Source organism: Natrix helvetica (assembly GCF_964273705.1).
Source record: "Natrix helvetica genome assembly, chromosome: 3".
Classification (NCBI taxonomy): Eukaryota; Metazoa; Chordata; class Lepidosauria; order Squamata; family Natricidae; genus Natrix; species Natrix helvetica.
The window spans coordinates 151,456,419-151,484,053 of NC_138549.1; the positions used below are offsets into that span (position 1 = coordinate 151,456,419).

A 27,635-nucleotide genomic window follows, 5' to 3' on the forward strand; every position below is an offset into this window, starting at 1 on the left:
GGAGTGGCAAGTAGAGACTGGCAAGGCACCCCTCGATGTGAGTGACATCAAGTTGGCCACGCCCACCCGGTCATATAACCACCTTGCCATGCCCATCCAGCTGGTCATTAGGCAGATCAAATTAGTGGTCCACAGGATTTAAAATTATGAATGTAGTGGTCCCTGAGGTCCGAAAGGTTGGTGACCCCTGCTCTGGATCCCTTCAAACAATGCCATCTTGTTGGACCTTGGAATATTGCCTTCTTTTGGGCTACACCTGCACTATGGCATTCTCCTCCACCAGAGAGCCAGATGGCCCCAACCCTATTTTTGTTTTAAAATGTGCTTTTGTAAAGTTTTTCTAAAGGGTGGCTCAGTGGCTAAGACACTGAGCTTGTCAATCAGTAAGGTCGGCAGTTTGGCAGTTCGAATCCCTAGCGCCGTATAATGGAGTGAGCTCCCATTACTTGTCCCAGCTTCTGCTAACCTAGCTGTTCGAAAGCACGTAAAAATGCAAGTAGAAAAATAGGGACCACCTTTGGTGGGAAGGTAACAGTGTTCCGTGCGCCTTCAGCATTTAGTCATGCCGGCCACATGACCACAGAGACATCTTCAGACAGCGCTGGCTCTTCAGCTTTGAAACAGAGATGAGCACCGCCCCTTAGAGTCGGGAACAACTAACACATAAGTGCGAGGGGAACCTTTATCTTTACCTTTTATGTTATATAAGTCTTTATAAATGTTAACACACCCTGAGCTGAATCTGAAACTGCACTGGCAAGTATCTCACAAAGCAGAGATGTCACATATAGAGAGTAAGGATGATAACCTTGACAAAAATAGGTCTGATCCATTGCTAAAACAATAAAGGATGAACTATACTTAAGTCCACAACAGACAAAATTGAACAGGACGAAGACTGGCACTTCTCTATTTCACAAGAATACAAGGGGAGGAGGCACAGCACAATCCAACACGCAAAATTCTGTTATAGACACACTCAATAAACAGGGCTTTAGACTTCCGGTGGAGTTGATTTCCTGGTCTGATCTACCTGGTGGGGCTGACATCCACCGTGGCCTTGTGCCACTACATTCCAGTCTAGTTGAAACTTCTGATTAGTCTTCAAGGGCAGCCCTGTTTACAGTCTATTACATTAATCAAGACATGAGATAATGATATGAATGAGCAGAGGCTGTGAATGTAAGAGGATGCCCAGATCACACACTACTCCTGAAGGGAAGTGTAACTCCATCCAAAAATAAAGATAGAAGTTCCCCAGCCTGAGGCAGTCCTAACAACCACAAGTATCCAGTTTCGCTAGGATTGAATCAGAGTTGATATTTCCAGAGTTGGTCACTGTGGCCCTTCTGCAGACATCATTTTGGGAAATACAAACTCCAGCTTTTGGCAGCTACTAAAACCAAAAGGGATTCATCCTGAGCATAAATTTCACAGGCATTTTATGGATCCACAAGTGTTCAAAGGACATTTGGGTGTTTTCCTGACAATCTGGCAGACAGTTCTGTTTTGTACCTGATTGATCTCTGAATGAAATTGCTTCTATGAGGTCTCTGCCCAGTTGTTGATCCCAATTTCAGGCCATTCAAGATGTGTGCAGAAGCAAGTACACTGGAAAATCAATATGTTACACAGCTTAATGTCTAAGATAATGCTGCAGCCAACATTTTAGATCAACTCATTGTTCAAGTCTGTAAAAAAAAAAAGAGAATCTTCAAAGGACTGGAAAGCAACAAGTTGTGTCTACAAGTTCTGGGCTAGAAAAAATCTAGACAACATTAGACAGCATTAAAAAGAAAGAAGAAATGTGTATTTTGGTGTAGAAAACAAAACCCTTTCATCATTTGCAGTAGCAATTCCTGTTGGCTGTACTGAATGAGATAAATCCTGGAGAAGAGTTCCAAGTTTAGGCCAGAATCATGTACCAATGGCAAAGAGCAAAGATTATGTATCAATCTCCACAGATTTTCAAATCAGCAAAGGTCCAAGGCAAGGATGTCCAAGGATGTCTCTTGCTATTTATCATTGCTATAGTAATGTTGGCAGAAAAGGCTTCAGGTGATAAACAAATATCAATTCTCAAAATCTATGGAGGTAGAAAATAATCTCAAATATTAGACAGGCAATGTATTGTAATATTAACTACCACAACACCATGAAAGTCAATAATTGTATTCATTATTGAATATGGAATTAATATGGAATTATACTGAATAATATTGAAGGTGAGTTGATGAATTTCATTATTTCATTAATGAAAACAATTCATAGTTTTGGAGAACTCTCTGGATACAAAATTAAAATCCCAAACCCAAAAATAATGACAAGATATGCAGTGTAAGAAGTTTTTTTTTGGCAGGAAAATCTGACCATCAGATAGCCCACTCAGAGAGATAGTTTGGTCTGCATTTGACAGGTAATAATCAGGAAATAAAATAATTCTGTTAAATTATGGCATGAAATCAAGAGAGATCTTAAAAGGTGAAGGAACATGGTTAGGAACAATTGCAATCATTAAAAGAATGTATTGCCCCAAACAGATTATTTGTTCCAAATGGTGCCAATCTGTAAAGAATTCAGGCAAATGTTTATATCTAAAATCATCTTGTGAGCTCCTGAACCCAGATCTTCTCTGAGTCCAATATTGCTATTATGTCATTCGCTAGGGTTTATTAATTGGCTGGGCTTCCATAGCTTTTTGAGCTAAATTATGCCTTATTTCAAAATGATACATTGAATGGATTAAGATTGATATGATTTATTCATCATATTAAATCACAGCAGAGGAGCTGTGTTCCTACAAGCATGACATTAAGCCACAAACAAGCTTAATGTCTGGTATGAACCCAGCCTTAGTGCATTAAGGATTGCAATCTGTTAGCTATGGGTTATTAGTGTATTCAGTGGTGGGCTTCAAACATTTCAGCAATGAATTATCTGCCTGGTTGCTGGGTGGGCGTGGCCTAGTCAGCCTTCTGCACCATGGGGGGGGGGGATTTTCCCCTTCCCCAGGCGCCAGAGGCTTTCCTCAAGCCTCTGGGTGAAAACTGCTTCCTCTGGGTCCCAGAGGCCAGAAATGCTTCCGGCCTTCCAGAACTTCCAGGAGGCCCATTTTCCCCCCTCCCCAAGCCTCCACATAGGCCCTGCACTTATCTCTCATCCATAATGGGCCATGTGGAGACTCCGGGCAGGGTGGGCGGGGCCAGCCAGGAGTGGGATTTGGAGGTTCTCTGAACAAGCCATAATGTTAGCTACGGGTTCTCCCAAACCTGGGCGGACCCGTAACAGCCCCACCCTGAGTGTATTGTGTAAATCCAACCATTGCGCTTTCTAATCATCAATGATTACATAAACTACACAATGTATGAAGCCACTCACAGGACTGCTGCTGTGGGGTTAGTGGAAGAGTTCTTACAACCAAGTACATGAAGATCTGGGAAAATGGATTTCCTATTGATGGCATTTCTCCCGTGCAAAAAAAAATCATCTGGCTGATAACACAAAACTATTTTTTTCCCCCTTAGCTGCAATGACCATTTTCAAACAAGCTACGTGAGTCTGCTTGTTCTTGTCAGTTTGAATTTCCTTGCAGCAATTTATTCTTTTCCTTTAAGAGATGGGGAGGGGAAATTCCCCCCGCCCCCTTGCAATAGCTGCCATCTGCTCCAGCCAGGTCACAGTGGGCTATCAGCAAAGTGGTAAGCAAATAATAGTAATAAAAAAGGAACTCAGCTGAGGTTTCCCCTCCCCCACCCATCACACTGTCTTTCAGAAAGTGATCTATTGCTGCTATTAGTGGAATTAGATGCGATGATACATTGACATCAAACCTTATCCCGCTCCTGAGTTAATGGAATGGAACCAAAAACCCAGCGAAGCAGGCAAGCAGTTCCTCTTGTTCCTTCTATTTATACTTAGTAAATACAGTACTACCACAATTATCAACCATTTTAGTGAACAGAATACCAAAAGGACTCGTTATGTTTCTTTGAACTGCAAGTTTTCTCTCACACTTGAACGGACTGATTCTTCAAGGCCGTTAAGAATTTTTCTCAGCCCTGATGCTAGAAAGGAATAAGGGGTACCCTTTAGAGGGGTCTTAAAATCTTTGCTTGCTCTTTCTGTATGCTCAGATGTGTCCTCGGAGGATTTGTGCCATATTAGACATTCTGATTGAATTCATACATGATGCTGAACCACACGGTGTTAACTAAGCCAAAATTGGTTGGATTCATACATCATGCTAAGCCATTAAGTTTAATATACAAACCAAAATGGCTGGATTCTCACAACACACTAAGACAAAAAGAAACAAGTCACATTGTGGCTTAGGACAATATGTGGAACCAACAACGAGATCACTGTTGCTAAATATAAGAATACTAGCAGATGTACCAGATCCGAATGCAATCATAGAATATAGCCTTGTATGTGTGCGATTGAACACGCTGAATATTAACACTTTGGGAACAGGCAGAAGCACCTGACTGACCTTGTTTGGGCTTTAGAAATTAAGATGGGTTAGAGTTTGGATGAGAGGCTTCAAGATATTAAGGGTTGTAGACTGGACTGAATAGTTCAAAGAATATTCTGGAAGAAAACAGCAGCATATCCCTAATTCTGCCAAGAAAAGTATAGTGTTCAATGCAGTGGTGGGATCCTCCTGGTTTAACAACTGGTTCAGTGATCGCATGATTTGTGCGTGTGTGCGCAGTTTGAAGAAATCGTCACTTCCGGGTTTCTTCGGAGGAGTAACACAGCTGATTCGTGTGGCAATCTGCTGTGCCGCGTGAATCAGCTGAGAAGATAAAAGTAGAAAAATAGCATGGGTGGGATCGTCGGAGCTACTGGTTTGCCTGAACCGGTCCGAACCAGTAGAATTCCAACCCTGGTTCAATGGATAAAATCAACACAAGCTGAACTCATCTTGAAGAACTCATCTTTTTGACTTTGTGTCAAAGAAAGGCTAGTAGACAATTTATCCCTCTCTTCAAATAGGGAGGAAAGCAGCCTTGAGAGGATTATTGTTGCTAGAGAAAAGTGGCCCACAAAGAAATGGGTTCAGTGTCTCAACACTTCTTTTTCTCCATTTAAATATGCCGACACTTAATTTTAACATTGGAAACCATTTCCATCAAGAGTTCATTTATGGATCGGTCTGTAGTCTGCACTTTTGCTTGTCATCCAAAAAGTTTCTTCAGCTCTGACATTGAGTAGTTGGAGCTGTGCAGGATGTTTTCTGTTTCTTCACTGGTTTTTTTTTTCCAAAATTTTTATTTTTTAGATAAAAACAAATAAAATCATCCTCCATTACAAAGTTGTAGAAAGTGTGTCAATTGGTTACACAGAGTTTTCGTGCATCCCTTCCACCGTCATCACCTCTAATTCACATCAAATTATCTACTTTACATCACATATATTTATATATAATTATTATCATCATACCTCATCCTTCATATGACTATAGTTGTTTTAACATCCCTTTAGAACAAACATTCCAAAATTTAAAACAAAACCACATAGTGGCATTCCCTTATCTATTTTCAATATCATCCAACCACATTATTCCTTTATAACACATTCAAATAATAATAATAATAATTGTGTTTAATAACCAAGTTTTTAAACCTCTTTTCTTAATCATTGTTTACAACTTTTATCCAATTTCCCGTTTATCCTGTCAATACAAATTATTACATTATCATCATTATCAGTCATTCATTTAACAATAATTTGACTATGTTTAACCTGCTTTTTCCCCTTTTTTCACCATTAAATTGTTTTACCCAATTTCCTCTTATCAAACCGATACATATATATACATTGTTATCCTTATCAATTATTTATCTAACTTTATCCATTAACACTACATTTTTAACATAATGCTCTAATTTTGACAAAATTTTTAAACCTCTTTTCTTAATCATTGTTTACAATTTATATCCACTTTTCCCTTTTATCATGTCAATACAAATTATTACATTATTATCATTATCAGTCATTTAGTTTAACTATGTTTAACTTACTTTCCCCCCCTTTTTTTCACCATTTAAAAATTTACACCAAATTTCCTCTTATCAAACCAATACATATGTATACATTGTTATCATTATCAATTATTTACCTAACTTTATCATTATCACTACATTTTTAACATAATGCTCAAATTTTAACTAAATTTGACTAGTATTTTATTATTAATTTTCATATCTCAACCTGTGTCTTTCCAGTAATAGTGTAGTCCTATTTCTTTTGCCATTTGTGGAATTAGTCTTCAGGTTATTTCCTTAATCAAATTTGTTTGGACTTCTCTTCGCAACTTGTTGCTTGTTACGTATCTTATAAAATCTCGAAACCCCCCCATCAACTTCCTTAATCAGTTTATCTTTGGTTATCAGTAGTGTTTTGGTCAAAATTTCTCTCCTTAAGTCCATCCATCCTTCTCTTTCCTTCACTGTTGAGCTCAGTTGCAGGCTGTTGGGGATGAGTCTGTGCTGTCTGCATCTCAAACTGAAGCACAAATGGTTCCTGTAGTCTGTAATTTTTCTGGAAATCCGTTCATACTCCCGCACCATTCGAAGGATGCTCATCCCAAAGTGCATCACTAAATGTCTATGGAGATTCTCAGTCATCCAGGCAGAGGTGGGTTCCTACCGGTTCGGAACGGTTCAGTCGAATAGGTAGTAACTCGGCCAAACATGTGATCGTACTGGTTCTATCCTGGGTGCCGCCATCTTTATTTTCTGTTCTGCACATGCAAAGAACAATCTTATTGAAAAAGTGTATTTTCCCTTTTTTAATGGTGTGCACATGCACAGACCTTTTAAAGTGCAAATGTGCACGTGGGCAAACATTTTCGGGCCCCGAACCAGTAGTAATGCTGGCAGGAGCCCACCCCTGCATCCAGGTCATGGTTGACAACCATGAGAGAATATGCAGAGCTCTATGATGTTAGCAAGATATATGAGCTGTGGTGGCGCAGTGGTTAGAGTGCAGTACTGCAGCGACTTCTGCTGACTTCTGCCGGCTGCCTGCAATTTGGCAGTTCAAATCTCAACAGGCTCAAGGTTGACTCAGTCTTCCATCCTTCCAAGGTTGGTAAAATGAGGACCCAGATTGTTGGGGACAATATGCTGCCTCTGTAAACCGCTTAGGGAGGGCTGCAAAGCAATATGAAGAGGTATATACAGTAACTCTAAGTGCTATTGCTATGTACACTTAACAAATATAATAAATAAACGATCATGAAAAAGGGAAAGGAAGATTAGCCCTTCCCTTCCCTGCAAGAACCCTTCAAAATTCCCTCTTTCTCCAGCACTTTGTCATCAACTAAAGTTTCAAAGGACCAATTGCTCTAAAGGATTTACTAGTTTTTACCTTAATGCCATTTGCCAAGCCACACCACATTTAAATATTGTCCCAGGTTCAAGGTTGAATTGAAAAATAGCAGAATAGACAAAACTGTTATTTTGAGCTATTGGATCACCTATTGATGAGTTAGCTCTTTTCTCCTGGAATCACCATATTGCAACCTGGAGATCAGCAGTATTTCATTTCTCTGCTTTCTCAGCAAAGATATAAGCAGCAGCTAGGGTTTGTCCAATTTCCATTCAGTCCCTGCGTGATTTCACTTATGAGATAAGCCTGGCAAGGCCAGAATTCTTGCCAACTGCATCAGCAAAATAAAGGGCTTAATAAACTTCACTACCTGTTCCATATTTCAAGAAACCATCCCACATTCAGGGTTTAAATGTAATTTCCCTTTCCAAGCTAATAAAGAAAATTGTTCGTCCCTCTTGCTTGCTCCCTCCCCACCTCTTCTGCAGGAGAAGCGTACAGTACAGTAGATAAGATGCACTAAAAGTGCAGTGAACAACTTCAGTTTAATCTACTGCATTTATTATGAAGTAGTGTTCAGATTAAACAGCTCTTAAGAGGTCCCACTACCATTATTAAATACCTTTATTAAATTGCAAACATTATAAACTGCGGTACAACTCATGTTTTGATACTTGTATATCTTACAATAGATTTCTTGTCTTAGAACTTTTGGATTGACAGGTTTAGGCCCCATGTACTTATTTATGTTTTATTACAGTCATAAGGTCAATTATCCTCTTAGCTTGGAAGAGAATTTCTCAGTTGTTCTGCCAAATTTTGATCACAGTAATTGCTCTCCGTACAATAATAAGGATGTACTGTATCTTCTGCCCAAATGATGGGGTTTATAGTTCAGCAAAGGAATACATGATTCATATGTTCAAAGACCACCAATTTCATCCAGGTTTAAAATTAGAGGGAGGAGCAAGATGTTTTAGGTAAGATTGTCTCCCAACCTACACCTTATCTCTACCTCACCTTCACAGCCTTCTCAAAATAAAACGTAAGCTTTACTTGGGAATTAATTTTCAACTCTTCAATCGTTGTTGGCATTCTTTGGCAATTTTTCACTTTTCTGAATTTTTCTTAAACTGTGGGTGTGGCCTAACCAATGCAAAATTGAATGGTAGGATTCTCATGATTTGCGGGCTAAATGCGTGTTTGACTCCATTTCTTTCACATCATGTTGCAAACTCATATTCTGCTTGTGAGAAATTAAAATTTTAAGATCAAGACACGGTATCAGATTGTGAGGAATTCACAAAATAAGCAAGGGCTTCATATGAGGATATTTTTCCCCATTTCCATTGGGAACTCTTGAGTTGTAACCCACAGAATTAATTAGAAACAACACTTTCTAGGAGCTAGGAAAGGATTTGTCAACTCCAAGATTTCTACTTCTCTTCTCTACCTGATGTCTACCTATCTTGTAATTCCAAATCTTTTGCAGAATATCAGTTTAGGAAGGCTAGATTAAACTCTGAATTCTGCTTCGGATAGTCAGGCAGCAGATGACAGAAGAGACCTTGGCTTAAGTTCCCAAAGAATGCTTACTAAATGTAGTCCAGACAAGGTTTGGATATCCAGACAGGATCAAAGTTCCATTCTAATAGATCCCATCAGAATTCCCAGTAAGCCATCCATATATCACATTGTCTAATTCTCAGCTGTTCATTCTGCTTGGTCTTTATCTAACCTACAATCATTGCTTATGCCCCAAACCATCTGCACAAATCTATACACTACTATAAAGCTTGAAGCTTTCCATTATGTACTGTTTCTATAAACAGCTACCCTGTTATTATTTCCTAGTTCTACTAATGTGGGTGATATGTCACTGTGATTATTGTTCAGTTAATTCCTGTTGTTATAGTTACTGTAACACTAACTCATCCTCTTGCATACGCATTTGAATCCTAAAATCATTGCTAATTTTTTTAAAAAGTGTAGGTCAAAAGCAGCTTGTTCTGCTACCTAAACAGATGGCTCAACGACAGGGGGGGAGGGGGATATATTCAAAACCCAACATTGATATGGACATTATTATGGGGTATGATACGATACTGATACTAGTTTAAATGAGGTAGGAGCATAGGAAGATATTTGTATACATAAATATATTTTAGAGCAATGGATATGCGATGATGGATGTATCCTGAAAAACCTTCCTATCTTGTTTTGATCCAGTTTTACTGATGGGAAAGTGAGATCACATTCAGTGCAACTGAAATGAATTCATGGAGAAACAGGAAATTGAATCCAGACCAGAATTTTTTAGAATCAAGATCTGAAATCTTAAAAAATGGGCTGGAAGGACTGGGGAGAAAAGTGTTCTTTGAAAATGGTGGAGGGATCCAAAATGAGTTGGAAGATTAAATAAAAGATAAAACAACCGGACTGAAAATGAGCATTTTATGTATTCTTGGATGACCTGAAAGACCAGGTTAGGGATAGAAAAACATGAAGAAAATTTATGCAGTTGTTAAGACTCTTAACTTGTTTTGTTGAAGATCTATAAGCTGGTGTACGTACTTAGAATTTTGAGAACATTGCCAAATGCTTGCAAAGGCTCTGCCAAGGATCCCCAATGAAAAGATATTTTTGACAGTCTGCCACCAACAGCTGAACTTCCTGCCACATTCCCTATTCTATACAAAAACCTGACCTCCAAAATTAAGTATAAGGGTATAGTTTAGTTTACCAACTAAAGACATATTAGAGTCCCCAAACACACCCATTTCATGAAAGACAGACTGGATCATTAACTAAACTGATGAGTAGTCATTCTTCTCAGGATTATAGACTCATAGGGCTGGAAGGAACCTTGGGGGTCTTCTAGTCCATCCCCCTACTCAATGCAGGCGCCTTATACCATCCCAGTCAAATAGTTGTCCAGTCTGTTTTTGAAAATCTTCAGTGACGGAGTACCCACAACTCCAGGAGGCAAGCTATTTAGTGATTAATTGCTCTCACTATCAGAATGATTCACGTAGCCACAAATATTCTTTCATATTAACGTACGTGTCCCAAAATGTTTCCTCTCTCCTCAATCATCCCTCTGCTATTTTGTCATAGCTTTTGCCTACTCATCTTAGACAATTCTTCTCTTCAGCATATCGCCTTACCTTCTGTTATCCTCAGCCAACCTGGTCATTGCTGCACTGGCTGAAAGTGATGCCAGGATAATGCAAAAAGATGATGCAAGGTAACATATCTAGTGTTATATTGTTTGGATAAAGATTGTTGGGTGTCCTAACTGGATGCAGTAGCTGACCCACAACCTGGTTCACAGTAGTATTGCAGGTATTGCACAGTAGTATTGCAAGTATTTTATGAACTCAACTATTGTGATTTGCAAGTCATGCTTTAAGACTTAGCACAATGAGCTTATACCACAATGACCAGAATACCACATTAGTTAAATAAACATTGACATGATGTGCAGAGGTGGGTTCCGGCTTCTTCGACTGCCGGTTTGCTCAGGGATGCACTTCGGGGGTGCTTCAGGTATGTGCATGCGCAGTAGGTTAAAAATGCTTCTGTGCATGTGCAGAAGTAAAAAACAAGATAGAACCAGTTCGGGGGCATGCCCAGCCTAATTACTACCTACTTGGCTGAACTGGTAGGAACCCACCTCTGATGATGTGATATATAAAGTGGAGCATCAATAGAGGTCAGAAGAATCAAAATGTGGCAAAAATGCCCTAAGCCCTACCAAAGGGACTTTGAATATGTAGTTGAGGGCATCATGTTGCCTTTGCAGAGACTCCTGACATGAATTGTCACTACTTTTTATTACATTTCCCCACAAATATCTCAGCTGCATATGGACAAAGTATTGCTGAATAAACACAAAAGCAAGGTTATTTTAAGTTTTTTTTACAGAAATAGATGGAAAAGCTAGAGTGCCTTTAATCTAATTCCCTCTTTTTTCTCTCTGCTTCATCAGTATAAAAGTATTGCCTCATATCTGCTAGGTTAGCCTGACCTATCTGTCCCTTAGGACATGTAGTTACAAGTTGGTTAGCGTTATTTCCTTCCTCGTACCTTTTACAAAAACATCTTGCAACATTGTTCAGTTGTACAAAACCTAATGAAGAATTACAGGACAAGTTTTGCCCAGCAAGGTTGATAATTTGTGACCTAACCTTGGCCCCTTTTAGATGCAACCATAATGTTCATTTCCTGCATTTTATCAAAATAAATATGCATGAAGGAAAATATTTGTAGCTCAGGGTTGAAATGAAGCTTTGTCTGAGCTTGCAGACATTGTTTTCTTGCAGACATTTCATTACCCAAACTAGGTAACATCTGTGCTATTTGTTGTGGCCTGCCAGCAGCCTGCGGAGCTGGCAGCAGATTCAGACAGTGAGGAGGTTGTGGAAAAACATGGGCCAGTCCTGGAGTCTTGGGAAGACTCTGATGAGTGCTCCGCGTCAGAGGCAGAGATGGGACCTGGGCCATCTGATAGTTATCAGCTGCCTTCGGAGTCAGACATCCGTGAGGCAGACGAACAGCTGGAGCCTGTTCCCAGTGTGCGCATGTGCAGAGTTGCCAGATGAAGTGGAGTGAAGATGGAGTGCTTGCAGGAGACAATTCGTTCATTCCTGCATTCTTGTCAAGTATTGTGGCATCTGAAAGATACCGGCCTGCCCACTCTCCAAGCCTCATAAAGGTTGGTAATTGTGAACTATCTTGAAAGACTGAGGGCCGAGACTTTGCTGGAGAGGAATTCACTGTAAATTAAAGAAAAGGGATTATCGAGACAAGGACTCAGTTTGGTGCTGCTGGAGAAGCCTAGGTCAAAACACTATTAAGGTGTGGGGTTTGCTCTCAATTTATATACTAGTGGCTTATTCTCACAGTTGGTGAGAATAGTTTTGGAGGTTCGGTGGTTGAGCTATTGTGCATGAAATATAATCTAAAATAAAGGTAACAATACCTGCAAGTTACAAATACTGCCATTCAATCTAAGATAGAAAAGTAAAGAAAATATTGGTAAGATTTTTTTCTCTCTCTGATAGTACACTGGATTTAGTTTTATAGAAATGCAATTTAAAATTATGTCATATTCTCCAACCTGGTGCTCTTTAAACATGCTGCATTTCAGTTCCTAGAGTTCTCCACCACCATGTGGGAATCATGGTTGTTGGGTACTCTGAAGGGTTGGGATGATGGGTTTACGGTGCCACTGATCAGTCCAGAGTGAATCTACTGCTGCAATTCACAGTCAATTTGCGTCTCTCAAGAATTGTATTCTGCCCAAACCCTTCAAATCCATTATGTAAATTAGTTAAAAGAGTGTATCTAGACAATATTTTGGCTCTTGAGCCGAAATGCAGATTGGTGGTCTGTGCTGAAGATGTCTTATGCTCAGCGAGCCAGTCCAGAATATTTCTTCAGTTAAAAGATAAGAAAATGAAAACAATAAGTAGAATGAACACAGGGATTTATTTGTTAACAGTATAAATTCTGCTTTTCAGACAAGGCCTTTAAAGATTACAAAATAATAACCAGAAAAATAAAGTGGTTTTTAATTATTAGTAGTATAATGGTGCAAAATCTACTAAGATAGTAAGAGAAAGAAAATCAAGAAACTGCAGAGTTAAACTGTTATATTCTCTGTCCCCAGTACAGGAGGGTTAAGTTTTGATTTCTAAAGCAATGAACAAAAAAGGAACATCTTACAATCCATCTGCCAGTCAGTGAACCCCAAAGAGATGGTGTTTCCTTCATAGCCAGCAAATATGCACCAACCCCATCCATTAAGTCTGTTTTGAAGTTCCATCCTCCGGGGCTTTTCAGCTAGTCTCCGAACCACCATTATTCACATTTATTTTCAATGGGTTTTAAACTCTTGTTATAGTAACAATTGACAACATATCTTAAAATTGCTCAAGTTGAGAAACATTATATTAGAAGAGAAGAGAAAAGGCTAACATTTGTTCCACGTAAACCTGTAGGAAAGTGCATTTCAATGAAGTTTAATCTTGGCTCTGTGTTGGAGGGAGAAGTCTGGGCAAAATGTATTCTTCTACAGCTGCTCATTTGTGATGGAGCTCAAGCAGACTTAATCAGGAACAAGTGAGACAGCAGTCATATGAAGTGGTCAAACACTTCTCCACTACCCTATTCCTGGAACTAGGCTGGCTACTGGTTTTTGTTCTTTCTCCTCTTATTTCTTGAGGAATTTTCACCCAACTACAGCAGACAATATCCTTCACATTTATATAGCTGGCAAAGCATAAATAGAAGCCATATTCAATTACCTTCTCAGAAAGATCAAAGAAACCCAAAAAGATGTATGTCCAAAGAATTATTCTCTCTGCTCTTCCAGTTACTAGTTCCAGGAAATATGACACACTTCTCTCTTTGCTATTTATTCCACAATAAAGGTTTTAAAATGGGCAATATATCAATATGCAATTTGGCTGCGTCTGCATAGTAGTTTTCACAGAGTTAACCATGATTCACTCAACTCAATTTTCTGGAGAGAATAATTTCAAATGGTGATGGCGCACATTATATTAGGCCACAATTTGGTTGACTGGTTCAGTATGTCTCATGAAAATAGTGTTATGACAAATGTCACAAAGCTCGTTAAAAGCAAAAGTAGATTGAACTTGTAAGAATACAAGACAGAGTTCTTGTGTAGAACTTTTGTACATTCACTTCTGGAACAGGCGCTAAAGTAGAATAAAATATGGATTAAAATATAAGAATAAAGACGTGGCATAAAAGGGACAGTTAGAAGCTTGCTTAAAGGAACAGTTGGAAGCTTGCTTAAAGGGACAGGGAAATGTCATCAGCCTTCAACCACAACATGTTCCAGCAAATGTCCCTATGTCAAAAGTCCAAAACCACAAGGTTCAGTTAAAGTTCATTAATGGCACGTAGTCCATACCTGTAACAAAAGGAGAAGTAAGACCCCCATCTCCTTATAAGGCTTTTTCCTCAAGATAACCAATAAGAAATGAATAAAGTGTTTCCGTGTTACACTGTCTTTGAGAATGTATAAGAATGCGTGCATCAATAATAAAGATTGTTCAGAACTTGCAATGTTGGCCATGGGCTAACGTTTCTGAACCTGGCTGCCAAATAAACTTTTCCTGTATCCTGAGAAGTCTAAGCCTGTCATTTTCTTCAACAGCGCCAACAAATAAAATATAGGACATCAAAACAGCTTCTCACATTCCATATTCTACCCTATCTCCATTTTTTAATACTGCCAAACAATGTTATTCATGCAAATGATAACATAGCATAAATAAATCTGAAGACTGTGATAAATACGAAACTGCAAAAATATCATAAAGTTTAAATGTCTTCCCAGTTGCCAGTGAGATGTTTTATTTACACATCATAACAAACCCATGAGGTTTGTTTAATTGTGGTTTCCAAAAAAAAAAGCGCAAAACCCCACAGTTCCTGAGATACAAACAGATAAATGACATTTGATTTTAATCTGTTAAACAATTCCATTTAAAGTGGGTGTATTCACACACTATTGGCTGTATTCATATCACCATGATTATTTTAACCATGACTTGTTAAAGAGCTTGTCTTGCAGACAAAGTAATACTTCTTTGGTCAATTCCCTATTTGTTTTAGATGCCTCCATGGATGGTTAAAGAATTGGTGGGACACACAACTAAGCTAAGAATGCTGAAAATCACAAGCTCTGCACCCTGGTTCAGCCTGGCTAAAACTCCAAAACAGGTGATTCACCAACAGATGAACAGTTGGTCTACAAGCATTTAGAAAAGTAGGAAGTGCTTAGTGGCAGATATCATGAGTTTCTCGAAAATAAGTTGTGCCAAATTAACCTGAACTTTTTTGATAGAGTGATCTATTGAGGAAAACAATGGGCACATCTAGAAGATCTTGGGACGTCAATGGACACATATGGCTAATTTAACCAAAAGCTTTAAAGATTTTTCAGATCAAAATCACATCTCCAGAAAAATCTCCTCTTGTCAGAAAAAGCAGCACTTCTCTGGATGGAACTAAGAAAGGCCAACAAAGCTAAACTTGATTTGGGAGATTTTTGCTTTCTCCGGGGATTATTGGCTAGATATTTGGATGGCTCGTCCTATTCTAGGCTCCCCTTTTCACACAGCTGATAAGTCCAGCAATTTAGCTCCTTAGGCATTCTTCAAGGAATGAAATCTTAAGGAATGTCCTCTTTGTTGATATAATTGAAAGAGGATATCAAATGTCTCTTGCTGAACTATGCTTCATAACAGAAGATATGCCGCCACTCAAGGGAGAATCTTCAATAGTTCAGCAGGCACTTGTCATCTATCAAATGGTATTTGGAAATCTGTGGAAACTGAAAAGTGCTTCATTTCTTAAGCTTATATTGAACATTTAAAATGTAATTGGTTTTTAAAATTCCATTTGCTTTTATTGAGGCAATTATTTTTTTTAAAAAAAAACTGGTTCTCAAGTACACATGTGGTTTTATATGTCTATGACCTTATTTATAGAGGAAATTTATAGTCTTCAGTATTTTTTTTACTAGTTTCTCTCTGTTCCTCATTTTCTGTTCCACTCCCTGTTGCTCCCCATTTTTTCCTATCATTAAATTGGCCTTACAAAAAAAACCCCACCCTTCCTCCATTAAACTTTATTTTGTGTTCATTCTTCTCTCGTTCGTATAATATTAACCATAACAATTCCTTAATGTATTAATTTGGGGGGTATTTTTAGGGTGTACAATATATATTTGATTATTGCCCATCTTCAGAATTTATAGTTTTATTTTTAAACTTATGGCTGTAATTTATTAAAAGAAATCTTATTCCCCTTTCTACTTTTCTGGCTTGTTCTTATGGACTTGTGTTCTTATAGGCTGTGAAAGGATATAGAACTGTGATGGCGAACCTATGGGCCGCATGTCAGAGGTGGCACACAGAGCCATCTTTGATGGCACACGAGCCGTCACTCCAGTTCAGCTTTGCCACGCATGCATGCATGCCTCCTGCCGTCCGGCTGGTCTTTGGATCTCTGCTGCCCATGTGCAGGGGGGGTAGTAGGGCGTGCAGGGGGGCGGGTGCATGAGCGGGGCACGTGCGCTTGCATGGGGGTGGGGCATGGGCCGCACACATGCATGGGGGTGGGGCACATCCACAAGGGGTGCGCACACATTGCATTTGGGAGTTCGGGCATGCGTGCGCTCACTTTGGGCACTCGATCCAGAAAAGTTTAACCATCACTGATATAGAGCATGGTTTATTTTTCTTGCTCATTTTCCTAATATTACAAATATACAATGGCAGTATCCACTGTAACATGAAATGCCAAAGACCTGGGATTTCTTAGCAAGCATAGACAAATCGTATGTCTTAGGAACACCTCTGGTTGCCCTGTTGTCTGAGCATGTCAGCAGCCAGGCTGAACCGACAGGAGTGGATGTTGCTCTATACCCACACCCTCCAGTTGTAAATAAAAGCTCTGGGCAACATTTCCTGCTGTGGTTTTACAGTCATCTTCTCTCTTAGGAGCACTTTGAGCCCATGTTGTCTGGTGTGCATTACTTCATTACAGGCTAAGCCTAGAAGTTGATAGGGTACATTACAAGGAATGCCATTTCAACAGCACCCATAATTACCATGGTTTACCAAGTATTTTCAAACCACTTTTTTGTTCATGGAGCAATTTTTTTTCTTTAATGGCTATTAACCTGATTTCACAAGTGCTGTAGTCCATGTTTAGCAACTGACTTGGCCAAGCAACTGTTCAGAAATACAATAGGGATTTTAAAATGAACTTTGTGACTAATCCTCTCATTTACAATCTTCACAGATCTCTAAAGCAAAGGAAAGCTGAAGGAAGGTTATATTTTGTGCTTGCTCATTTATTTGTTACACATCAAGACTGCACCTATGATAGCACTCAGCGTGTAGTTCTGAATGGAACTGCATCTTCATGGAGGGAGGTATGCAGTGGAGTACCCCAAGGCTCTGTTTTAGGCCCAGTACTCTTCAACATCTTCATCAATGATTTGGATGAGGGAATAAATGGGGAACTCATCGAATTTGCAGATGATACCAAGCTGGCAGGAATAGCCAACACTCCAGAAGATAGGCTTAAGATACAGAAGGATCTTGACAAACTTGAACGTTGGGCACTATCTAATAAAATGAAATTCAATGGTGAAAAGAGTAAGGTTCTACATTTAGGCAAGAAAAACGAAATGCACAGGTACAGTATAGATGATACCTTGCTCAGTAGTAGTAACTGTGAAAGGGATCTTGGAGTCCTAGTGGACAACCATTTAAATATGAGCCAGCAGTGTGCAGCAGCTGCCAAAAAAGCCAACACAGTCCTAGGCTGCATCAACAGAGGGATAGAATCAAGAGCACGTGAAGTGTTAATACCACTTTATAATGCCTTGGTAAGGCCACACTTGGAATACTGCATTCAGTTCTGGTCGCCACGATGTAAAAAAGATGTGGAGACTCTAGAAAGAGTGCAGAGAAGAGCAACAAAGATGATTAGGGGACTGGAGACTAAAACATATGAAGAACAGTTGCAGGAACTGGGTATGTCTAGTTTAATAGAAAGAAGGACTAGGGGAGACATGATAGCAGTGTTCCAATATCTCAAGAGGTTGCCACAAAGAAGAGGGAGTCAAACTATTCTCCAAGGCGCCTGAGGGTAGAACAAAAAGCAATGGGTGGAAACTGATCAAGGAAAGAAGCAACTTAGAACTGAGGAGAAATTTCCTGACAGTTAGAACAATTAATCAGTGGAACAGCTTGCCTCCAGAAGTTGTGAATGCCCCAACACTGGAAGTCTTTAAGAAGATGTTGGATAGCCATTTGTCTGAAACGGTATAGGGTTTCCTGCCTAGGCAGGGGGTTGGACTAGAAGACCTCCAAGGTCCCTTCCAACTCTACTATTGTATTGTATTGTATAGTGCAATAACTGTCTGGGGTGCGTTTTTTTAAAAATGTGTTGTGGACCTTCGGTTGGGGAAAACAAAAGTTTAAACAAGATGAATGCTTAGTCTGATCCACTGACCAGAACAATTGTGTTCTTGTTTGTTAGCCAAGTGACCAAATAAGTCCATTTCTTCCCCATGTTTCCCTGTGAGCAGGACCTTGTAATGCTCTACAGAAACCCAGACCAGTTGGCTTGTATTCATGTGCCTTTGAAGCAAGTTAGGTCAAGTCATGTCGCTCCCTAAACACTAAATATTTATTTGGTTATTACAGTTCTCTGATATGGATACAGAAGATCTGATTTCTTTCCTGGAAGCTCAAAGAAGATCTATTAGTTCACACAATGACAGCTTGATATGATGAATCTTCATCCAGTTTCCAAATCTTTGAGGGGAAATAGTTTGGTAAGTATTATTGGTTCAGTGAATATTTATTGTACAAATTTCTCCTGATGTTCAGAGCCGGCTGTGGAAGAAAACATAGGGAAAATCAAACATTCATCACTGACTTCAGTGTCTGCTAAATATCGCCCTATTATCTTTTTCTTTCTGTCTTTGCAGACATTTTATAAAGTTGTGGGTCTTACTTTTCCTATCACGGAGATGATATGGATATGAAGAAGGCAGTTGATGGCCTGAGGCTTTATGAAGTCTCTAAAAACCCTTACCTTATGGCCTCTAAGATCACTGTTACTAAATATTTGTAGCATGGTTCCCATCATTGGGATGGATGATGAAAGACAGAGGGCCAAAGAAAATGACTTTTGAGAAGATGATCAATGTTTTACTCAAAAATTGCAGCAATGTGTTTGCTGCCCTTTGCTGGGTGGGCGTGGCCATGGTGGCTGTGGCCTAGTTGGCCTCCTGCACCATGGTGGGAGGGGTTTGTTTTCTCCTCCTCAGGCTCCAGAGGCTTTCCTCGAGCCTCTGGGAAGGTGAAAACTGCTTCCCTGGGCTCTGGAAGCCCTCCGGAGGCCCGAAACATGCCCGTTTCTGCACTTCCAGAACCTCCAGTAGGCCCATTCCCCCCCCTCTCCAAGCCTCCGTGTGGGACCCTGCACTTATCTTGTATGATGAACATGCCTGGGAGGGGCAGGGCTGGCTAGGTGTGGGCGTGGCCATCCAGGGGTGGCATTTTGGGCTTTGCTGAACCACGCAGAATCTTTGCTAGAGGATCACCTGAACCTGTGCGAACCCCCAGCAGCCCACCTCTGGTTTTACTTGATAATTTATTACATAATTTCCCTTGTACATCAGTGTTTAAGCCCATGTCAGGACATGAAGTCCCAGAGACACATGCTTCTCTGTTCTACCTTTACAAGGGATCTTAGATGACAAGGATTACAGGGAATCTTTGTAAACCAGAAGATTGGCTAGATATAGGAACTCAGTATAAAGGAATTGATTTCCCCACAGGATCAAGAAAAGACAGAACTCTTTTATTTCTGTAGAGAAGCAGATGTGTATGCCACTGAATTTCATACCCAGGAAATGTCACAGAAATCAGTTATTTTTGTACACTTTTTGTGCAATTTGCCACAGGAAACGAGAGTATGAGCATTGCTGATTGGTTACAAAGTTACATGATAGTCACACCTGCACATAAGAGAAAGCCACCCCACAATGATTAACTAGATTCACCTACTTTATATAAGCTGAATACCACTGGGTGTGTTTTTTACTATGATAATGATAAATTGTGTTCATCGCCAGTCTCTTGTCCGTATGCCCCTAACCACTGCTAACTAAATATCCTGTCACCTCCCTTAATTCCAGTAGCAACTTACTTGCTATGTATCTTAGCCGAGTATTAAAAACCCCATCTTGTCAGCTAGTTTGTGAGATATTTGTCTATGGAGTGTTTGTGTAGCTCTCCCTGGCAGATGTTAACTTTTTTTTTTACTTCTTACAGTCCAAGAAACAGCTAATCTAGCTAGCTAGCTTACAAAAGTCTCTAATTACTTATTAATAAGTTAATAAAAAATTGACAAATATCCAATTGTCCTACACATTCATCTATATGCCTGGCATAGAGTCCAGAGCTTATATTTCACTTCTTTTATCTGACCAGGGCTCTGATATGTCTTCTCTTTGTTCTATTACACTAGTGGTGGGATCCTGCTGGTTTAACAACTGGTTCGGTGCATTCATGTGTGCTTTACGTGCGCACACAGTGCTAAAAATGAAGCACTTCGCTCAGCTGCTTACCTTCCAAGTCAGCAACGGTAAGTAAAACAGCTGGGGGGGGATCAGTAGTGCCACATGATTGAGATGAGCTAGAAAGCAGGAAATGAAGGACAGGATAGAGCAGGGGTGGGTAGGCAGGCCCAGAGAGAACTGGTTCACTCCCAGCTGATCATTGGAGCTACCGGTTCACCCGAACTGGTCCAAACCAGTAGAATTCCATGCCTGTATTACACTAACAGTAATCTTGTACTAAATGTACTTTAAATTGTACTAATCTAATCTTGGTGAATCTCTCTATTATTTGTACTAGTATATTGTTTTATAAGATTGTTTTAAAACAAGCTGGATCAATGACATCAGTATTGTGGGCCCAATTGGCAAAAGAAAGCTCGGGACTTTGTTGGTTGGAAACATGTGGAAGAGGCCTTCATCTTGCAATGGATAGACAATGGCTAAAATAATGCCAATGATTGTTTTATTACATCTTATGTATATTTTTATTTATATCTCTAGATATAAAGTACCTGTAGTGTGTGTGTGTGTGTGTGTGTGTGTGTGTGTGTGTGTGTGTTGCATTTGTGCTGATAAATAAATAAAAGGAGACTAGTATAGATCTATTTCAAGCTATTTAGCTCTCATCAGCTTGCAATACCCTTACTGGGAATCGAACCGAATTTATATAATATCTACAATATATAAATACGATATACATATTTTCCTGCTTGTCCTATCTGAACCAGCAAAAGCATGTCAAGTCCCTCTTAAAGATTGCCATCTGGTGGGACCCAACAAGAGAGCTTGTTCTGTCCAGCATCATAGTCTCTACTTCTCGGAGATCAGACTTTGTTCTGTCACTGGGAAAGGAGGGTTGGAATGTATGGTAGGACCTGTGGGTGCCAAATTTCAAGAAAAAAGAGACACACCTTGAAGTTCTCAACTATGTGAAGTTGTCATTTCCTGACAACAGTGCAGAAGTGTTATGCTTTTACTTATTTGGGAATAGTTTTTGTTATGACCTATGTGATCAAGGCAAGACAGGCCTCTAGAGAGTTCTTTATTGCTTTCAATAAATGGTCCAACTAACAGTCCTTCAATGACTGGTAAGGCTCCACCCTGCACTACCCTGAAGACAGCAGCCACTATATTACAAAGAAGTTCTACAGGGTAGGAGCAAGCACTCACAGGACAAGGTCCAGGGTTCCAAGTCCAATCCACCAGGCTAAGCAATTCAGGCTAAGCAATTCAGTGTGCAGCAGCTGCCCAAAAAGCCAATGCAGTTCTAGGCTGCATAAACAGAGGAATAGAATCAAGATCACGTGAAGTGTTAATACCACTTTATAATGCCTTGGTAAGGCCACACTTGGAATACTGCATTCGGTTTTGGTCGCCACAATATAAAAAAGATGTGGAGACTCTAGAAAGAGTGCAGAGAAGAGCAACAAAGATGATTAGGGGACTGGAAGCTAAAACATATGAAGAACGGGTATGTCTAGTTTAATGAAAAGAAGGACTAGGGGAGACATGATAGCAGTGTTCCAATATCTCAGGGGTTGTCACAAAGAAGAGGGAGTCAAACTATTCTCCAAGGTACCTGAGGGTAGAACAAGAAGCAATGGGTGGAAATTAATCAAGGAGAAAAGCAACTTAGAACTGAGGAGAAATTTCCTAACAGTTAGAACAATTAATCAGTGAAATAACTTGCCTCCAGAAGTTGTGAATGTTCCAACACTGGAAGTTTTAAAGAAAATGTCAGATAACCATTTGTCTGAAGTGGTGTAGGGCTTCCTGCCTAAGCAGGGGGTTGGACTAGAAGACCTCCAAGGTCCCTTCCAACTCTGTTATTCTAATTCCACAAGGTAAACTGTAGCCCACAGGCAAAGTCCAGGCACAAGACAACTGGTAGTCTCAGAGCAAAGATAAGGTACAAGGCAAAAAGCAGTTCTAAAGGCAAAGCAAAGCAGAGAGTTCACAAGACAAGGGCAAGGTCCAAGACAAAAGGCAGAAGGCAGGCCTCATGGCTAGACAAGCCTCTTCAAACATGACAAGGGAGACGTGCCATCCCTGTAAGACGATCCCAGTTCCAAACAGGAGCCATGACAGCTTATGAATTTCCAGTCTAGCATGTATTCTTGGTTTTCTTGTAAGTACTGAGAGGTACTTAACCAAGGGCAACCTTCTTCGTTTTTTTTCAGATTTCCCCCAGAATAAAATTCTCTTTCAGTCAAGTTCAATATTGATCACGTCATGGATGCCCAAAGCTAGTTATACACAGTGGGCTGGCACAAGGCCCAGGATGATAACATCACTAAAATACAGAGGAGTGTTTTTTCCCCGAGGACCAAACTGAGTTAAGCTACAAGCCACATTTTGATTTGTTGTGATACGACAACCTAGTCAACCTATTGCAAGCCCCAACCATGTTTATAGCACTGAAGTTTGAAGCTACAATAAAGTTGTATGGAATATAACAAAACAAAATAACCAAGAAATATTTTTGTCTAAAACAGTTAATCCTATTTGTCAAACTTGGTTACTGAAATCCAGATTTTATTCAGTATCTCATAATTAAAAATTAAAGGCAACCGTGTTGGATACCATATGTTAATACAGAGTACTAGGGGTCAGGATGGGGGGAAAAAAGTCAATATGATGATTGCTATTATGGCACTTTGATTTTTTGACCCCTCCTTTGTGCAACTGCAGCTGTGCTAAAGGCTCCTGAAACTAAGAGGATTGGGGTTGAATCTGTAACATTTTCTCCACTTTACTGGTTTTATTAGAACCAACATTATACTGATATATTTATTGTCAGTTGTTTAAATGTTAGCTGCCTAGTGATTTTTTAAAACATGTACAAAATGTAGAGCATGAATAGGAATAATATGTAGAAATTGTGATAAATTACATGCATCATGACATCATCACACAAATAATGTTAATTATGATTTTTTTTGTCATTTGAGCCATGACATCATAACATTTTATCATATATCCCTACCCACCCATCCTAAAAACTCCTGTGCTATTTATATACATTTATACATTGAATTACATCTGTGTTTCTCAACTTTGGCAGCTTCCAGAATTCTGGGAGCTAAACTCCGCACATCTTAAAGTTGCCAAATAGACACTGATTTCGATAAAAATCCTGCCTTTGCAGTACCCAGGTTAATCATTTCTTTCTTTTCCAAACTTTCATTCCATGACACTAAATTCTGTTTTAGGATTCTTTGTCTAAACTGACTCTCATATTTAATTTTGGATCCCTAGGTTACTCAACTCCCTAAGGGAGCAGAAGAAGAGAGCAGCCTTTCTATTGTGCCTAGTGAAAAGTTAGATGTAGGTCAAATTTAATTCTTCTAGTCACATCAACTTGGATTGTTATTATCTATTCATAACAATCTGAAGTTGCAGCCGCCAGTTCTTTAGCTGTTGTTGGCCTTTATGCACATCAAGAACCTGGGATATCATAATGTATCAGCATAGTACATATGCGGATCCAAGCAGTGTGGCCTTTTACAATAGACAGATGGAGTTTTTGTCAAGTCTTAACTGCTGTTGATTTTTTGGTATAGCAAAAAAACCCTGTGTTTGTTTGTTTATGTGTTTGCTTGTTTGTGTATTTATAGTTACTAGCTGCCCAACTCTAGGCAATGTACAAAACAAGAAAATAAAACAGATAAAAATGTTACATCAAAAAGTTATATTCATTAAAATGAATGACAGGACAGTCACAGTTTCTTTCTTTCCTTCTTTTCTTTCTTTTCTCTTTCACTCTCTGTATCTATCTATCTATCTATCTATCTATCTATCTATCTATCCATCCATCCATCCATCCATCCATCCATCCATCTATTATCTATATCTATCATCTATCTATCTCAAGCAAATCCATTTTAGATTTTTTTTAAAAAAATAAAGTAAACTATTCTGTTATAGTTTTGTGCCTTACATTTTCCCATATCCCCACCTTGGTATGGAGTTCACGATGGGATTAAAGTATTAATCGTGGAACAAGGTAATATATGCTGAAATACTTGTGGTTAAAGAGTGAAAGTGATATATGCAGAAGGTAGTTCCTCCTAGCTAATGTAGTCATTTATCTCTATCTCTATCTGCCTGCCTGCCTGTCTGTCTGTCTGTCTGTCTACCTATCTATCATCTATATCAGGGATAGTCAACCCTTTTATACCTACCACCCACTTTTGTATCTCTGTTAGTAGTAAAATTTTCTAACCGCCCACCGGTTCCACAGTAATGGTGATTTATATAGTAGGGAAGTAACTTTCCTTTATAACATTTATAAAGCAGAGTTACAGCAAACCCCTACTGCCCACCATGAAAGCTGGAACGCCCACTAGTGGGCGGTAAGGACCAGGTTGACTACCACTGATCTATATTAAAAGATATGTATGTGTTGTGATTTTGTGCAATATACCATAATGTAGCCTTTCAAAAATACATCCATACATTTCTAGTTTTTTTAATATAAGCCGTTTTATACAACTTTATACAAGCCATCAGATACCAAAGGTCATCATTCCTAGTCTAAAACAGTTTAAAATATTCTGTAGAACTTGAACCAATGCAGATTTCACTGGCTACCTGCCATCGGTAAGGAAAAATAGACATTTCACATTTCATTGGAAATGCTAACTAGCCAGCTAGGTAGCAATAACTATATCTATAGATATGCATTAATGGCAACTGAATAAACCTTCTGCTTTGAGTCTTATATGGTCTGCCACTGCCACCATACATGTACAGAGAGAAAAAGGAGTACTATTATACATAATGTACAATATATGATGTTTTCAATCCAGTAACTTTTAAATATTCCAATCTCTTCAGAGAATCTCCCATGGAAAATACAAATATAATGAAGTGATAAGGGCAGGGCTATGCATCCGAGTTAAAGATTAATTCAAGCAAATAATAAAATTACAGGCCCATAAATTTAGTTGTTTATCTTTCATAATCTGTTCCATTGTATTCCATACATTCTCACTCCACATCTTCTGCACGTTTGCATAATGCTTCTAAATTGTGCTCCAACCCCAATTTATGAAAAACATTAATACCTGCATCCATCAAATGATAGGAATGTTGGAAAAGAGGGAGGAGCATTAGGACGGACAGCATGTATGATATATTCTTTTAAATTAAAACTATCATTCAGAGATCACTAGATAGCATCTCTTCACATTCTTTATCAAGCATAATATTTGATTGCCTCAACTCCAAATGGGGCTGGACTTTGTCCTGGAAAGAAGTCTTCAGACTCAGTCTAATGCTTCTACCAAATTTTCTCAACTGCACCCCTAAATCCTGGCGGGTCTGCAGGTATAACAAAGGGTTCAGGACACTATTCAGACTAGCCAAGACTCGAGTCACTTGGTAGAAGATATAAATATTCTTTAAAGTCTGGTTGCAAAATCCCTGACATTGCCATCTTCGAGACAAGAAGTTAAGATTCCTAAAGATATGATACGGGAGGAAGCACACGTAGAAAAGTGTCATTACCATAATCACCAGCTTGATGCTCTTCTGCTTGAGGTTAGGATCCATGTGCTTGTTCCTCCTGAGTACAAGGACCACATGACAATAGCACCCAGTGACAATGAAGAAAGGAATAGCAAAGCCAGTCACTGTTAAAATTTGAAAGTATAACATATAAGGCTCCAGGTATTTGTGTTCTGTTGAGTCATGGCACTTCTCGGGCTTGCGACCCATTTTGTTAAAAGTTAAATCAGGAGAAAGTTGAATCGTGACCCAGAGCCAGACCAAAACACTCAGAAAGACAGAAAAGCCAAGGTTCTGACATCTTCCTATCATCTTCATTGGATAGACAATGTGCAAGTAACGATGGACACTGATGCAGGTCAGAAAGCCAATGCTGGCATAAAGGTTGACATGGAAGAAAAGTCGAGTTAGCTTGCACCAGCTTCGGCCAAAGAGCCACACATGTCCCCCAAGATAGTAGGACACAAAGAAGGGCAGTGTAATCACATAAAACAAGTCTGCAAATGCTAAGTTACACAACAGCACATTGAAGGGGTTCCAACTGTTCTTCCATGAGCTTCTGCACAAGGACCACAAGCCCAGCGTATTCCCCAAAAGACCCAAGACAGAGAGAATGAGGTAGAAAGCGGGCAGGAACCATTGGGTGAAATCTATATTAATTGGGCACAGAGCATCAATGTCACAAGTAGAGTTGTTGTTGGAGTTGTTGACTTGATTGCCCACTTCTTTCATCACGGTCAATGCTGAGCCTTGGGGGAGACAAGAGAAAGTGGGGGGGGGATGGTCCTATGCAAGGGGCGTGTTCTTTGAGGCAGGTAGGGAGAGGAGCAGTTTACCTGAGTGGGTGCAGGATGGAATTGAGGAATTTCTCAAAGGAAATCATCGGGAGAGGGAATGCCTGGAGGAAGAGCAACGGGGATGCCAACAGCGGAGAGGCTTCAGAAGAGTAGACCGGGGAATTAAACCCTGTAGGGGGTGGTTGGTGGATGCAGAAGCGAGTTTTGCCAGCGGAAAGAAAGCGACGAGGCTTCAGAAGACAGACCGGTGTCAGTTTGGAAACTCTGCGAAGGGAGGAAAAAGCCAGCTGGAGTCCCTTTTCTCCGTGGAAAGACTGCAAACCGTTCGAAGGTGGCGCAAGGGAAGGACGAAGAGAGGGGAAGATGCAGGGTAACTCCACGGTCCGGGTCTCGAACTGCGGGTCGGCCGTCGAACCCGGTCTTCGGGACGTCTGGAGCTCCGGAGAATGGACACGCGTCCGTCTGGCTCGGCGGAACGGGGAACTCCGCGGATGAGACTACCCGCGACCACCCCAGGATCCAGCGCTGGGCGGGCAGGCAAAGCCGACGGCAGCTGAGCAAAGCTTCGCGGCGCTCGGAGAAAAGCTGCACTCGAAGAAGGCGGGATGGGATGGGGTGGGGTGAGTCCGGACAGGACGGAAGACGAAAAGGGAAGGGTGGAACCGAAAGTGAACGCGGAGAAAGAGAAGGAGCGGAGCCGGGCAGGAGCAAAGGGAGGGGGGGTGGTCATAGGACTTAACAGTAGCATCTCTTTTGGACCGAAAGGGGAACTAGCCGGACTTCAGCTTGTCGATCAGAAA

General features: G+C 40.0%; 1 protein-coding gene across 1 annotated transcript; it reads right to left on the reverse strand.

Annotated features, from left to right (window-relative positions):
* Window positions 1-25,000: 25,000 nt before the first annotated feature.
* On the reverse strand, window positions 25,001-27,399 carry LOC309389845 (P2Y purinoceptor 1-like). The gene has a single exon (XM_081948697.1). The coding sequence runs from the start codon at window positions 26,768-26,770 to the stop codon at window positions 25,691-25,693; it is 1,080 nt and encodes a 359-aa protein (XP_081804823.1). The 5' UTR covers window positions 26,771-27,399; the 3' UTR covers window positions 25,001-25,690.
* Between the last annotated feature and the right edge of the window lie 236 nt (window positions 27,400-27,635).